Source organism: Mytilus galloprovincialis, chromosome 12 (genome assembly GCF_965363235.1).
Source record: "Mytilus galloprovincialis chromosome 12, xbMytGall1.hap1.1, whole genome shotgun sequence".
Lineage (NCBI taxonomy): Eukaryota > Metazoa > Mollusca > Bivalvia > Mytilida > Mytilidae > Mytilus > Mytilus galloprovincialis.
The window spans coordinates 69668979-69682814 of record NC_134849.1 but is presented as its reverse complement, the minus strand read 5'-3'; the positions used below and the strand labels follow the sequence as shown (position 1 = coordinate 69682814).

The window sequence follows — 13836 nt, the reverse complement described above, 5'->3', positions numbered from 1 at the left end:
ATAAATTAAAACACTCTTTACCATTCAGTGATAACAAGCACTTTTTGTTACATTTTAATATTTTATGATGTATTTAAATGAGTAGTTATTGTTGCAAACTCCATTAGAAATTTGAATTGAGATCAGTTTTGAAAAAAGGGATAGGGGGATGTGAAAAAAAAATGGTGGGGGGGGGGGTTTAATTTTTCTCATTTCAGATATCGATTTCATAAATAAAAAGAAAATTTCTTGAAACATTTTTTTGAGAGGATTAATATTCAACAGCATAGTGATTGCTCAAAGACAAAAAAATTATTTTAAGTTAATTAGACCACATTCATTCTGTGTCCAAAACCTATGCTGTGTCAACTATTTAATCACAATCCAAATTTAGAGCTGAATCCAGCTTGAATGTTATGTCCATACTTGCCCCAACCATTCAGGGTTCAACCTATGCGGTCGTATAAAGCTGCGCCCTGCGGAGCATCTGGTTCTTTTCTATAACAATAAAATAACCCCTGACTTTAGGGAGGGTTCTTCCCAACCTGATTATAACAAATTCAAGTCATTGTTCTGCCTTTTACACATACTAGGGCTATGACCCAGACTAAACAGCAAGCTATAAGGACATAAGGGACCCCAACATTACTAGTGTACACAATTCAAACAGGAAAACCAACAATCTAATATATATATACAAACTGAGAAATAACAGGCTATGAACCACATCAACATACTACTGAACAACAGGCCCCTAAATCAATCCTGACAGGTACATAAACAAGCAGCGAGTATGGGTAGTTTTGTTCTGCCAGCATACAATATATTTGCAATATATTTGCAACTGAAGCCAACTGTTCTTTAGAAGTTCTGACAACGAACATATTTTGATGTGGAATGTAAGTAAGGGGAAGGCAACCGATATTCAGGCATGTTTTTCCTGTTATATATTTATATCGGAGTACTCCACACTTGGGATATCTATACTATTAAACGAGAAGACCTCATTTTGTGTAGCTTCTCTTCCTTCCACAATAAATTAATCATCATGCCTCTGTGTCCTATAGGTAACATGCATAGTGGCATTTGTCATCCATTCTTATGATTATTCAGATTGAGTTATTTTGGGAGAAAAACGACAAAAAGGGTGTCCGGATATTGATTCCGTCATCAGACTGACTTTTGGTCATAGATAGGTGCACAACTACATCCAATCGTATGATGTATAACAAAAATGAAAATTAAATAAGCCAATCAGAGCGTTCTCAATATTATATGGTTTACGGATCAATCGATTGATGAATAACAAAAATGAAAAATAAATAAGCCAATCAGAGGGTTCTCCATATTATGGTTTTTGGATCGCAAGAACCACAACTATTATTTTTATACGACCGCAAAAATTGAAAATTTTTTGGTCGTATATTGGTATGATGTTAGCGTCATCGTCTGCGTCATCGTCTGCGTCGTCGTCGTTGTCCGAATACATTCTGTAGATTTATTTCTACAACAAAACAAACTAACAAAACTGTATGTATATAAATATATATTATTAATTCTCTAATCCCTTAAACAAAGACCAACAGAAATAAAAAGTCAACGAATGATTTTATGTTTAATAATTCAAAATAATACACGTTTTTGTCGAGCCTGCAACTTTTGTTGCAGAAAGCTCGACATAGGGATAGTGATCATGCGGCGGCGGCGGTGTTAGCTCACTTCTTAAAACCTATATATTTTAGAAGGTGGAAGACCTGGATGCTTCATATTTTGTATATAGATGCCTCATGTTACGAAGTTTCCGTCAGTCACATGTCCATTGTCCTTGACCTCATTTTCATGGTTCAGTGCCCACTTGAAAAAAAAGTTCAGATTTTTTGTAATGTTAAATTCTCTCTTTCTATAAGTAATAGGATAACTATATTTAGTATGTGCGTACCTTGCAAGGTCCTCATGCCCGTCAGACAGTTTTCACTTGACCTCGACCTCATTTCATGGATCAGTGAACAAGGTTAAGTTTTGGTGGTCAAGTCCATATCTCAGATACTATAAGCAATAGGTCTAGTATATTCGGTGTATGGAAGGACTGTAAGGTGTACATGTCCAACTGGCAGGTGTCATCTGACCTTGACCTCATTTTCATGGTTCAGTGGTTATAGTTAAGTTTTTGTGTTTTGGTCTGTTTTTCTCATACCTTTATGCAATAGGTTTACTATATTTGTTGTATGGAATGATTGTAAGGTGTACATGTCTAGCGGGCAGATGTCATCTGACCTTGACCTCGTTTTCATGGTTCAGTGGTCAAAGTTAAGTTTTTGAGTTTTGGTCTGTTTATTTAATACTATATGTCATAGGTCAACTATATTTGGTGTATGGAAATATTTTATGATCTATATGTCAGTCGTGCAGGTTTTATTTGACCTTGACCTGGTTTTTACGGTTCATTGCTCAGTGTTAGGTTTTTGTGTTTGGTCTATTTTCTTAAACTATAAGCAATAGGTCAACTATAGTTGTTGTATAAAAGCATTGTTAGTTGTACATGTCTGCCTGGCATATGGTTCATCTGACCTTCCAGTGGCGTAGCTAGGCGGAAGCTCGGAAGCCAAGGCTTCAACATCGTTTTGTCAAAAACAAAAAATCATAATAAAAAAAAAAAAAAAAACGAGCTAGAGGTATGAGAGAGAGGGAGGAGACTCCGAGTGAGAGAAAGTGAAGGGGAAAATAAATGGGCACTGTGCGGTTAAATAAACAAAAAGTTGTAGAAGTCAACGAGTCGATATCACTTCTCAGACTCTCGGCGTTCGTTCCCATTACCAGCGCTTTATTTCCCCTCTTTTTATAGCAGACGAATATTGTGTCTGCAGGGTGTTCTGCTATTTACAATGCAACGCAGAATTGACAATGCCTGTGACCAATTCCACCGCTGAATCAACGCAGTTTCAGTGTCATGTGCCGGGTTAAAACGTATCTGCGTTATACGATGACAACCGAACGATTTTCGGGGCTATAGATGTATCCTTCACGCGTACAAGGAGACGTCCATTGATAAAGTAATTGACATTAGGCTTGCTTTTTAGCTCACCTGGCCCGAAGGGCCAAGTGAGCTTTTCTCATCACTTGGCGTCCGGCGTCCGGCGTCCGTCGTCCGTCGTCCGTCGTCGTCGTCCGTCGTTAGCTTTTACAAAAATCTTCTGCTCTGAAACTACTGGGCCAATTTTTACCAAACTTGGCCACAATCATTATTAGGGTATCTAGTTTAAAAATTGTGTCCGGTGACCCGGCCAACCAACCAAGATGGCCGCCATGGCTAAAAATAGAACATAGGGGTAAAATGCAGTTTTTGGCTTATAACTCAAAAACCAAAGCATTTAGAGCAAATCTGACATGGGGTAAAATTGTTAATCAGGTCAAGATCTATCTGCCCTGAAATTTTGAGATGAATCAGACAACCCGTTGATAGGTTGCTGCCCCTGAATTGATAATTTTAAGGAAATTTTGCTGTTTTTGGTTATTATCTTGAATATTATCATAGATAGAGATAAACTGTAAACAGCAAAAATGTTCAGTAAAGTAAGATCTACAAATAAGTCAACAGGACCAAAATGGTCTGTTGACCCCTTTAGGAGTTATTGCCCTTAATAGTCAATTTTTAACCATTTTTCGTAAATCTTAGTCATCTTTTACAAAAATCTTCTCCTCTGAAACTACTGGGCCAAATTAAACCAAACTTGACCACAATCATCATTGGGGTATCTTGTTAAAAAATTGTGTCCGGTGACCTGGCCAACCAACCAAGATGGCCGCCATGGCTAAAAATAGAACATAGGGGTAAAATGCAGTTTTTGGCTTATCACTCAAAAACCAAAGTATTTAGAGCAGATCTGACAATGATAAAATTGTTTATCAGGTCAAGATCTATCTGCCCTGAAATTTTGAGATGAATTGAACAACCCGTTGATAGGTTGCTGCCCCTGAATTGGTAATTTTAAATACATTTTGCTGTTTTTGGTTATTATCTTGAATATTATTATAGATAGAGATAAACTGTAAACAGCAAAAATGTTCAGCAAAGTAAGATCTACAAATAAGTCAACAAAACCAAAATGGTATGTTGATTTCTTTAGGAGTTATTGCCCTTTATAGTCAATTTTTAACCATTTTTCGTAAATCTTAGTTATCTTTTACAAAAATCCTCTCCTCTGAAACTACTGGGCCAAATTAAACCAAACTTGGCCACAATCATCATTGGGGTATCTAGTTTAAAAATTGTGTCCCGTGACCTGGCCAACCAACCAAGATGGCCGCCATGGCTAAAAATAGAACATAGGGGTAAAATGCAGTTTTTGGCTTATAACTCTGAAACCGCAGCCTTTAGAGCAAATCTGACATGGGGTTAAATTGTTTATCAGGTCAAGATCTATCTGCCCTGAAATTTTCAGATGAATCTGACAACCTGTTGTTGGGTTGCTGCCCCTGAATTGGTAATTTTAAGGAAATTTTGCTGTTTTTGGTTGTTATCTTGAATATTATTATAGATAGAGATAAACTGTAAACATCAATAATGTTAAGCAAAGTAAGATTTACAAATAAGTCAACATGACGGAAATGGTCAATTGACCCCTAAGGAGTTATTGTCCTTTGTAGTCAATTTTTAACAATTTTCATAAAATTTGTAAATTTTAACTAACATTTTCCACTGAAACTACTGGGCCAAGTTCATTATAGATAGAGATAATTGTAAGTAGCAAGAATGTTCAGTAAAGTAAGATGTACAAACACATCTCCATCACCAAAATACTATTTTGTCATGAATCCATCTGCTTCCTTTGTTTAATAGTCACATAGACCAAGGTGAGCGACACACTAGTTGGTTATTATCTTGAATATTATTATAGATAGAGATAAACTGTAAACAGCAATAATGTTCAGCAAAGTAAGATCTACAAATAAGTCAACATGACCAAAATGGTCAGTTGACCCGTTTAGGAGTTATTGCCCTTTATAGTTAATTTTTAACCATTTTTCGTAAATTAAAGTAATCTTTTACAAAAATCTTCTCCTCTGAAACTACTGGGCCAAATTAATCCAAACTTGGCCACAATCATTTTTGGGGTATCTAGTTAAAAAAATGTGTGGCATGACCTGGTCAACCAACCAAGATGGCCGCCACCGCTAAAAATAGAACATAGGGGTAAAATGCAGTTTTTGGCTTATAACTCAAAAACCAAAGCATTTTGAGGAAATCTGACACGGGGATAAAAATGTTTATCAGGTCAAGATCTATCTGCCCTGAAATTTTCAGATGAATCTGTCAATCGGTTGTTGGGTTGCTGCCCCTGAATTGGTAATTTTGAGGAAATTTTGCTGTTTTTGGTTATTATCTTGAATATTATTATAGATAGAGATAAATTGTAAACAGCAATAATGTTCAGCAAAGTAAGATCTACAAATAAGTCAACATGACCAAAATGGTCAGTTGACCCCTTTAGGAGTTATTGGCCTTTATAGTCAATCTTTAACCATTTTTCATAAATCTAAGTAATCTTTTACAAAATCTCCACTGAAGCTACTAGGCCACAATCATCTTTGGGGTATCTAGTTTGAAAAATGTGTCCGATGTCCTGGCTATTCAACCAAGATGGCCGCCACGGCTAAAAATAGAACATAGGGGGTAAAATGCAGTTTTTGGCTTATAACTATGAAACCAAAGCATCTAGAGCAAATCTGACAAGAAGTTAAATTGTTAATCAAGTCAATATCTATCTGCCCTGAATTTTTCAGATGAATTGGACAACTGGTTGTTGGGTTGCTGCCCTCCAATTGGTAATTTTGAAAGAAATTTTGCCGTTTTTGGTTATCTTGAATACTATTATAGATAGCGATAAACTGTAAACAGCAATAATGTTCAGCAAAGTAAGATCTACAAATAAGTCAACATGACCTAAATGGTCAATTGACCCCTTAAGGAGTTATTGCCCTTTATAGTCAATTTTTAACAATTTTCATTAATTTGGTAAATTTATGTAAATTTTTACCAAATACAGTTCTCTGTTACTAATGGGCAAAGTTCATTATAGATATAATTGTAAGAAGCAAAATCGTTCAGTAAAGTAAGAACTTCAAACACATCACCATCACCAAAATACAATTTTGTCATGAATTCATTTGTGTCCTTTGTTTAATATGCACATAGACCAAGGTGAGCGACACAGGCTCTTTAGAGCCTCTAGTTTGTTGGTGAGAGAGATTGACTCTGACCAGGGACAGTCTATACTAGTTGGTATAGAAAGTCCCTGCTTTGACTCTTTTAATAATTCATATCCACACAAACAATTCAAACGAGAAAACTAACGGCCTGATTTATGTACAAAATAATGAAAGAAAAACAAATATGATACAGCAACAAACGACAACCATTACACTGAATTACATGCTCCTGACTTGGGACAGGCACATACCGAATGTGGCGGGGCTAAACTAATTTGAAGGCACCATCCTGCCCTAACCTTGGTACCCATTATATTAACCTGAATATATTGTTTACATCTCATCACCAAACAATTTTTAATGGTGTGGTTTTTGTCGAGCCTGCGACTTTTGTCACAAACGCGAGACATAGCGATCTTTACATTCCGTCGTCGTCAGCGGCCTCGGCGTCCAGAAATATTCACTGTGTGGTTAAAGTTTTTGAAATTTTAATAACTTTCTTAAACAACCCTGGATTTCTACCAAACTTGGACAGAAGCTTGATTATGATCAAAAGCTAGTATCTAGAAGGAAATTTAAAAAAAATATATTTCCTGTTTTTCCGTATATTACTTATATATGGACTTAGTTTTTCATCCAGTTACATACAGTCTGCAGTTAAAGTTCTTAAAACATTTATTAGATTCTTAAAGTAGGCGAGACACTGGTCTTAGCAAATATAACCTTTTTATCCCACTGGAATCTCCTGGTTTTTACAGTTTTGAACTTTCTTTGAGGAACAATATATATTTTTCACAAAATTATCTGACTTGTATCAAACAAAAATGCTTTTGACTACACCTTAACATTCAATATTTTCAGTTAATATTTGTGGGTCTAAAATCCTAATATCCAGGAGCTTCCGGGGGCTTCGCCCCCTGGCCCCCTACTAGGGCTTTGCCCTGGACCCACTGGGGGCCTTGAGCGGCCCCCGTACCCCCTGCCGATTTGGGCTTCACCTTCAACATTTGTCTAGCTACGCCACTGCCTTCACCTCATTTTCTTGGTTCATTGATCAATGTTTAGTTTTCTTGGTTAATGTTAAGTTTATGTGACAGTCAATAAAGCTTTATATTTAGAAGTATCAACATAATCAATGATTATTAAAGAAGGCGAGACATTTCAGTGTGTGCACTCTTGTTTATTCTAGCATTTATAATACAATGTATCATCCACATGAAGGGGCGTAACTCCTAATATCATTCTGACACACTAATCTTAACTCGATCTGAAAGTTTTGAACGTTACTTTTTATGATTGGTCTTAATTTGTCCAAAACAGTCTTAACAGACTTGATTTAACGCTAGAGCTTTCCATCTTGATTAACTTGACATGACTGAACAGTCTTGACACAACATATCTGAACTGTGTCTTAAAGTCTGAAAATTCTCAACGTTTTTCTCTAGCGGTAAATTAAGTCGATCAAGACTTAATCAGACCAAAATGACCGTTTCAGACTTTAATCTGGCTACTAGTGTATATAGGAGAGAGTGGATGGGGGTATACAGATATAGGAGGATGTGGATGGGGTATACAGATATAGGAGGGTGGGGATGGGCTATACAAATATATATGAGGGTGTGGATGGGCTATACAGATATAGGAGGGTGTGGATGTGGTAAACAGATATAGGAGGTGTGGATGGGCTATACAGATATAGGAGGGTGTGGATGTGGTATACAGATATAGGAGGGGTTGAAGGGGTATAAAGATATAGGAGAGTGTAGATGGGGTATACAGATACAGGAGGGTATGAATGGGTTTACAGATTAGAAAATCATGAATTGAAGAAGAAAAAAATGATAATCATGAAAATGGAGAGAAATCGGTAAAAAATTAATGAATAGAAAAGAATTGGGTGCAGAAATATAAAAAATAGAGAACAATATTGGGGTGTTAAAAATATAAAGAACTGTCAATAATGTGTCCACAAAATTAGAAAAGATAGTTAAAAATGAAGACCCCAAGGTCCTCCACACCCTCATGTAGACATAAGGATGCATTTACCAATCTTCAAACTGCAAAGAAAATTATAGGACAAAAAAGAGTTAAAAGCCTATTTAAAGTCTTCACAAAATTGTGAAAAATAATCTATATATATTATATATATATATATGGTTAGCATCTGTTAAGATAAAATAAATCACCACTCATCTGCTACTGGTCTTACTAATTGTAAGATATGTGTTACAGAAGCCTTCTTTGTATCAGATGAAAGCAATATAAAGATTTGTCTGTATTTCAGGGTGAGACTCCATATGATCTAGCAGCAACAAGCAAAAGGGGAGAGTATAAAGTGATGGAATACTTACAGGTACATATAGTGATATAGAGTAACAAATGTTTACAGCTCCTACTGGTCTTACTAATTGTAAGATATGTGAACAGGTATCGGACAAGCGTTATTGTCGAGGCCTTGTACATATAGTGATATAGAGTTACAAATGCTTACACTTAGAACATGTAGAATGAATCAAGTTGAAAATAAGTGATAAAATATAAAGAAATATAAAATATAGAAATCAAATGCCACAAAACCAAGATTCATCAGGAGAGAAATCTTAAAAAAACTAGTTTCGAACAAACAATTTAAAATTCTAATGTAATTTATTTGTTAGCACCATTTTGATTGGACATCATATATTTGAGGCACTAAATCCACACTTAACAAGATTTTAACTAAGCTTAGTTGTCATTTTTCAAATCAGGAATTTATTATTATGTGTTTTCTTCAATATTCAATAAAATTAGCAAATGTCTTTTATTTCATATTCTAGAGCGAACAAGACAAGAGCAAGTTTTCTTGATTTTTGATATTTAATTGTTTTTGGTTATTGATTTAAGGATGTACAGCGGTGGGTGGACGGCTGCTGAACACTGTCCGTTCATTAACATGAAAAAGCTTTGACGAAATCTTTTCAAATTAAGATATGTCGTTTCCTGTGACTAAATGAAGGTCAAGTTCAATTTTCACGATTTGAGCTGTTTTCATTGTTGAGTTGCTGACCTTTCAGTAACAAAAGTGATTTTTACCATATGAATTAGAGTTATTTTCTTTTGAACAGTAATGGTGTAATTAATAATTAATTTCTATGCCATTTGGTCTCTTGTTTATTTTGAGTTATTTCCCTTTGAACAGGAATGTTTAAATTATAAGTATCTTATCAAAAATAGAATTCTTGGTTTTTTTAATATGCTTTTTCTAACAATGTACTTAGATATTGGACCATAATAGGTAAATGTCCAATTTCAAATTTTTCAGTTCTTTGACCACATTCTTTTTGTTTCTGTGCTGTGTCAAATATTCATTATTTTTTTTTGTATAGAATGCATAGAAATGAAGATAACTGTATTGTATTAACTATTTTTTGCTTGGCCAACAATTAACTTTGTCCTACTTTAGCAAATATCCTTTTATGTAGCTATAAACTATATCACTAGCCTTTTTACACTACGGTTATGAGTTTGAGTCCCTCACATGGCAGGTCCTTTGACTTCTTAAATTCATGCAAGTAATCAGTTTTCCACACTTTTTGTCGTCATGCTTACAGGTGTTGATTTGATATTTGGTATACAGTTTTAGGTTTACCGTGACAAATTATAGAACAATTTCAGATTTTATTCCGGTCTGAAGATTTGTGCAGAGTTATGTTCCTTTGACTTAAACAATAAAGGAAAGTTATCAGTTTTCAGCATTTTTATACGTTCACATAATGCTATATGATGTCGTAGGTGTTGTCGTTGGCATTGTCCGAAGACACATTTGGTTTCAAGACAATAAATTTAGTTTAATTGATGATTCTCTATGAAATTTTACCAGAAGGTTCAATACCACAAAAGGAAGGCTGGGATTGATTTTTGGGGTTATGGTACAAACAGTTTAAGAATTAGGGGCCAAAAGCAAGAATTTTTGTAGTTTCCGGATAATAACTTGTGTTTTAGTATATGGATATTTCTATAAAATTGTACTACAAGGTTCCATACCACAAGGAGAAGGCTGTGAATGAGTTTGGGGGTTTCATACTTTTTCATAAGTTTTTGAAAATTGAAATTTTTTGAAAATTTTCAAGAAGAAATCTTCAAAAGCACCATATTGCAAAAAAGCACAGTATTGCGCAATAGCAAGAAATCTTCCATTGCGCAGTAGCACAGTATTGCGCGAATGAACAGTATTGTACAATAGCATAGTATTTTGGCAAAAGCAAGAAATCTTTAATTGCACAGTATTGCACAATAGCATAGTATTGTGCAATAGCAGGAAAACTTCAATTGAAAATAAAGACAAACTTGTAACCAATTTTAATGGGATTAATGTAAAATCTTTAACTTTTTTTAAGGAGAAATCTTCAATTGCACAGTATTGCGCAATAGCATTATATTGGGCAATATCACAGTATTGCGCAATAGCAAGAAATCTTCAATTGCACAGTATTGTACAATAGCACAGAATTGGGCAATAGCAAGAAATCTTTAATTGCACAGTTTTGCGCAAAAGCACAGTATTGCGCAGTAGCAAGAAATCTGCAATTGCAAAATAGCATAGTATTGCACAATAGCACATTTTTGTGCAATAGCAAAAAATCTTTAAGGTGTTACCTAACACTACAGGGGGATAACTCTGTAAAATCAGCTAAATGTTTTAATAACGTTGTGTTGTTACAGGAATATTAAGCTTCTCAATGATCATAATAAGTGTTTGTCAAACTGCTATATAACCAGTGTAATTTTTCTGATAAAACGGTTGGTTCAAATTTTTTGAAATTTTTATATTTTTGTAAAAGGGTCAAGGTAAATACTTTGTCAAAAAAAAATTTAAGAAAATTAAACGAGCCAAATTAATTTCAGTTAAAGTGTTGGGTACCACCTTAATTGCACAGTATTGTGCAATAGCAAGAAATCTTCAATTACACAGTATTGCACAATAGCATAATATTGCACAATAGCACAGTATTGCACAATAGCTGGAAATCTTTAATTGAAAATAAAGACATTCTTTTAACCAATTTCAATTGGATTAATTAAAAGTCTTTACTTTTTTGGGGTTCTAACCTTGTATAACTATTTTGGATATTGGGGCCCCATTTTTAAATTGGTCTACATTGAGGTCAAAAGGGTCCGAAATTCAACTTTGTTTGATTTCATCAAAAACTGAGTTATTGCGGCTGTATGATATGCTGAATCTTATTATGCATTGAGATTTTGTATTTTGGGCCCTGTTTTCAAAGTAGTACATATTAAGTACCGGTCTTTGTAAAAATCATGCAGAAGGTGATTCATGGCATGTCACAGAAGTAATTTTTTTTGCCCTATATCATAAGAACTTTGATAGATGGTCAAAATTCTGTCTTTATTTTCCATGTATTATGCCCGTTGCCATGGTAACCATCAAATCAACATTTTGCCTGAATATGTGAAAAAAGACCCTTTTTGAAAATATAAAATAAGGGAAATAAAGTTAATCAATACAAAGGATATGTATATTTACAGTATTGACAAACAAAACTCCAAACTATATAAAAACGTTAAAATTGTGAATTTACTAAATAGTTTGTTTCCATAGCAACCATTTAAAAATGTGTTAAAATTCGAAAATGAAAAATTTCAAAAACTTTAAAATTTTAAATCTGTTTATCTCCCAAGACCAACAATACCATGACATGTCATTGACAAATTTTGAAAGACCACATTCTATATATTAAGAAAATAAAAAGAAAGTCGTGTTTTTTTTTTTCTTAAAAAAAAAAAATTTAGTCAAAAATTGTCAATTTTCACCAAAATTCAGAATAATAAACAGATGAATAATCAAAAATTTTGAACTTTAAAAGCTAAAACATTCCATTTATATGTGCAATTCTGACACAAATTTGTTAATTTTAAACGAAAACATATTATAAATGAAGATATACTTGTGCAAAATGAAAAATCATCACTCTGGGTATGGTGCACCCCCCTTTTTTTTCGATTTTTTTTTTTTTTTTTTTTTCAAAATTATAAAATTTGTTGAAAGAAATGTGGTATCTCATTGTGTTTACTTGTGAACTAAGTATTTTAAGAATTTAAGCATAACACAACTTCTAAAGTTGAGGGCAGCATATGTACCCCCTCCCTTCAATCTTATATGTAAGATTTCTCAGAAGTTTAAAAAAAATGGTAATACGCATAACCCGTTGTCGTGTCTAAGACTGATGCTGTCAGTGAAAAAGAATAAAGTTGAATCCAAAACTTAATTACTAGTAAGTCTATGTATAAAGATAAGAGGATGTGTTGTAATTGTCAATGCGACAATTAACTCTCAGCCAGAGAGCAAAGACATAGAAATAAACAACCACAGATCACCGTATATCCTTCAACAATGAGCATAACATGATTATCTAAAAAACAAATCTTAATGAACATTTAAAAAAAATAGCTCAGGATACTTTCTCTTTCAAAATGGCTATAAAGAAGTTACAGTAACAATTTAATGCAACTCATTGTTGGTTTTTGAAACAGATGGATGCTTTAAAAACTTTAACCCTAGACTAAGATCTGCTAAACAAGGAGACTCACCCTGAAATGTGTGGTTGGTTTTTTTATAATTGAATTACTTTTGAAACTCTGTAAGTGTTATGTAAAGATTTTAATACAAATATCATATTAACTTAACATTATCAATGTTCTAAGAAAATGAGGTCAGGGTAAGATGAACTATGTCAGACAGACGAAAAAAAGAGAACTGAAACGGAAAATTCAGCATTTTTTTCCATTTTTAAAGGGGCATAACTTATTGACAGTACCTGTTACACCAATAACATTCTAACTGTTCTGAATTTTATGGAAATAAGCATTGTATATAAGTTTCAAAACATTTGGTTGTGGCAAACTTAAGTTAGAGAACGGAAACAAAAAAGTCAGCATTTTTTTCCATTTCTGGAACGGACGTACTTACAGACAAGGGTACAACTTAATGCCCCCTTTGCTACAGTGGGGGCATACAAATTCTACATGTTCTATCGAAGGAAATATATACCAACGATCTACATTAAATTGTGCAAGAATTTGTCAATGTTTCTATTGTATATGGTGGAAAAGGACAGCTTGTCTATTATTTTCTTTTAAAACCTAACTGAATTATTATTTGTATACCGCAGAATAATCGCGTTTTTTTATGGTTCTCAAAAATTTTTCCTTGTGGCCCTGAGGAAAATTTGCTGGTCCGAACTATTATATACTGTTTTGATTCTCAAACCTTTATGACAACCATGTGCAATGACTATTCTTGAATTTTGCCTAATTTAATGAATTGTTATATTTACATATTTTTATGCCCCCGCAGTGGCGGAGGGGGCATTAAGGTTTACCCTTGTCCGTCCGTCAGTATGTCCCAACGTTGGTTTCTGTTCTCTATCTTTAGTTTGCATCAACCAAATGTTATGAAACTTAATCACATTGCTTATTACCATAAAACAAGACTAAGTTTGGTGGTGTCACTTAAACCGTCCAAGAGTTATGCCCCTTTACAAATAGAAATATTGCTGAATTTCCGTTTCTGTTCTCTAACTTTAGTTTGTCTTTACCAGATGTTATTAAAATTATACACAATGCTTAAAACCACCAAATGCAGATCAACTT

At 34.0% G+C, this 13836-nt stretch overlaps 1 protein-coding gene across 1 annotated transcript in view; it reads left to right on the top strand.

Annotated features, from left to right (window-relative positions):
* LOC143054684 (uncharacterized) overlaps positions 1 to 13836 on the top strand; it is a 72234-nt gene that overhangs the window by 20947 nt on the left and 37451 nt on the right. Inside the window, exon 3 of the mRNA XM_076227706.1 lies at positions 8471 to 8539. Within this exon, the coding sequence (XP_076083821.1) occupies positions 8471 to 8539 (69 nt within the window). The remainder of the gene's footprint in view (positions 1 to 8470; positions 8540 to 13836) is intronic.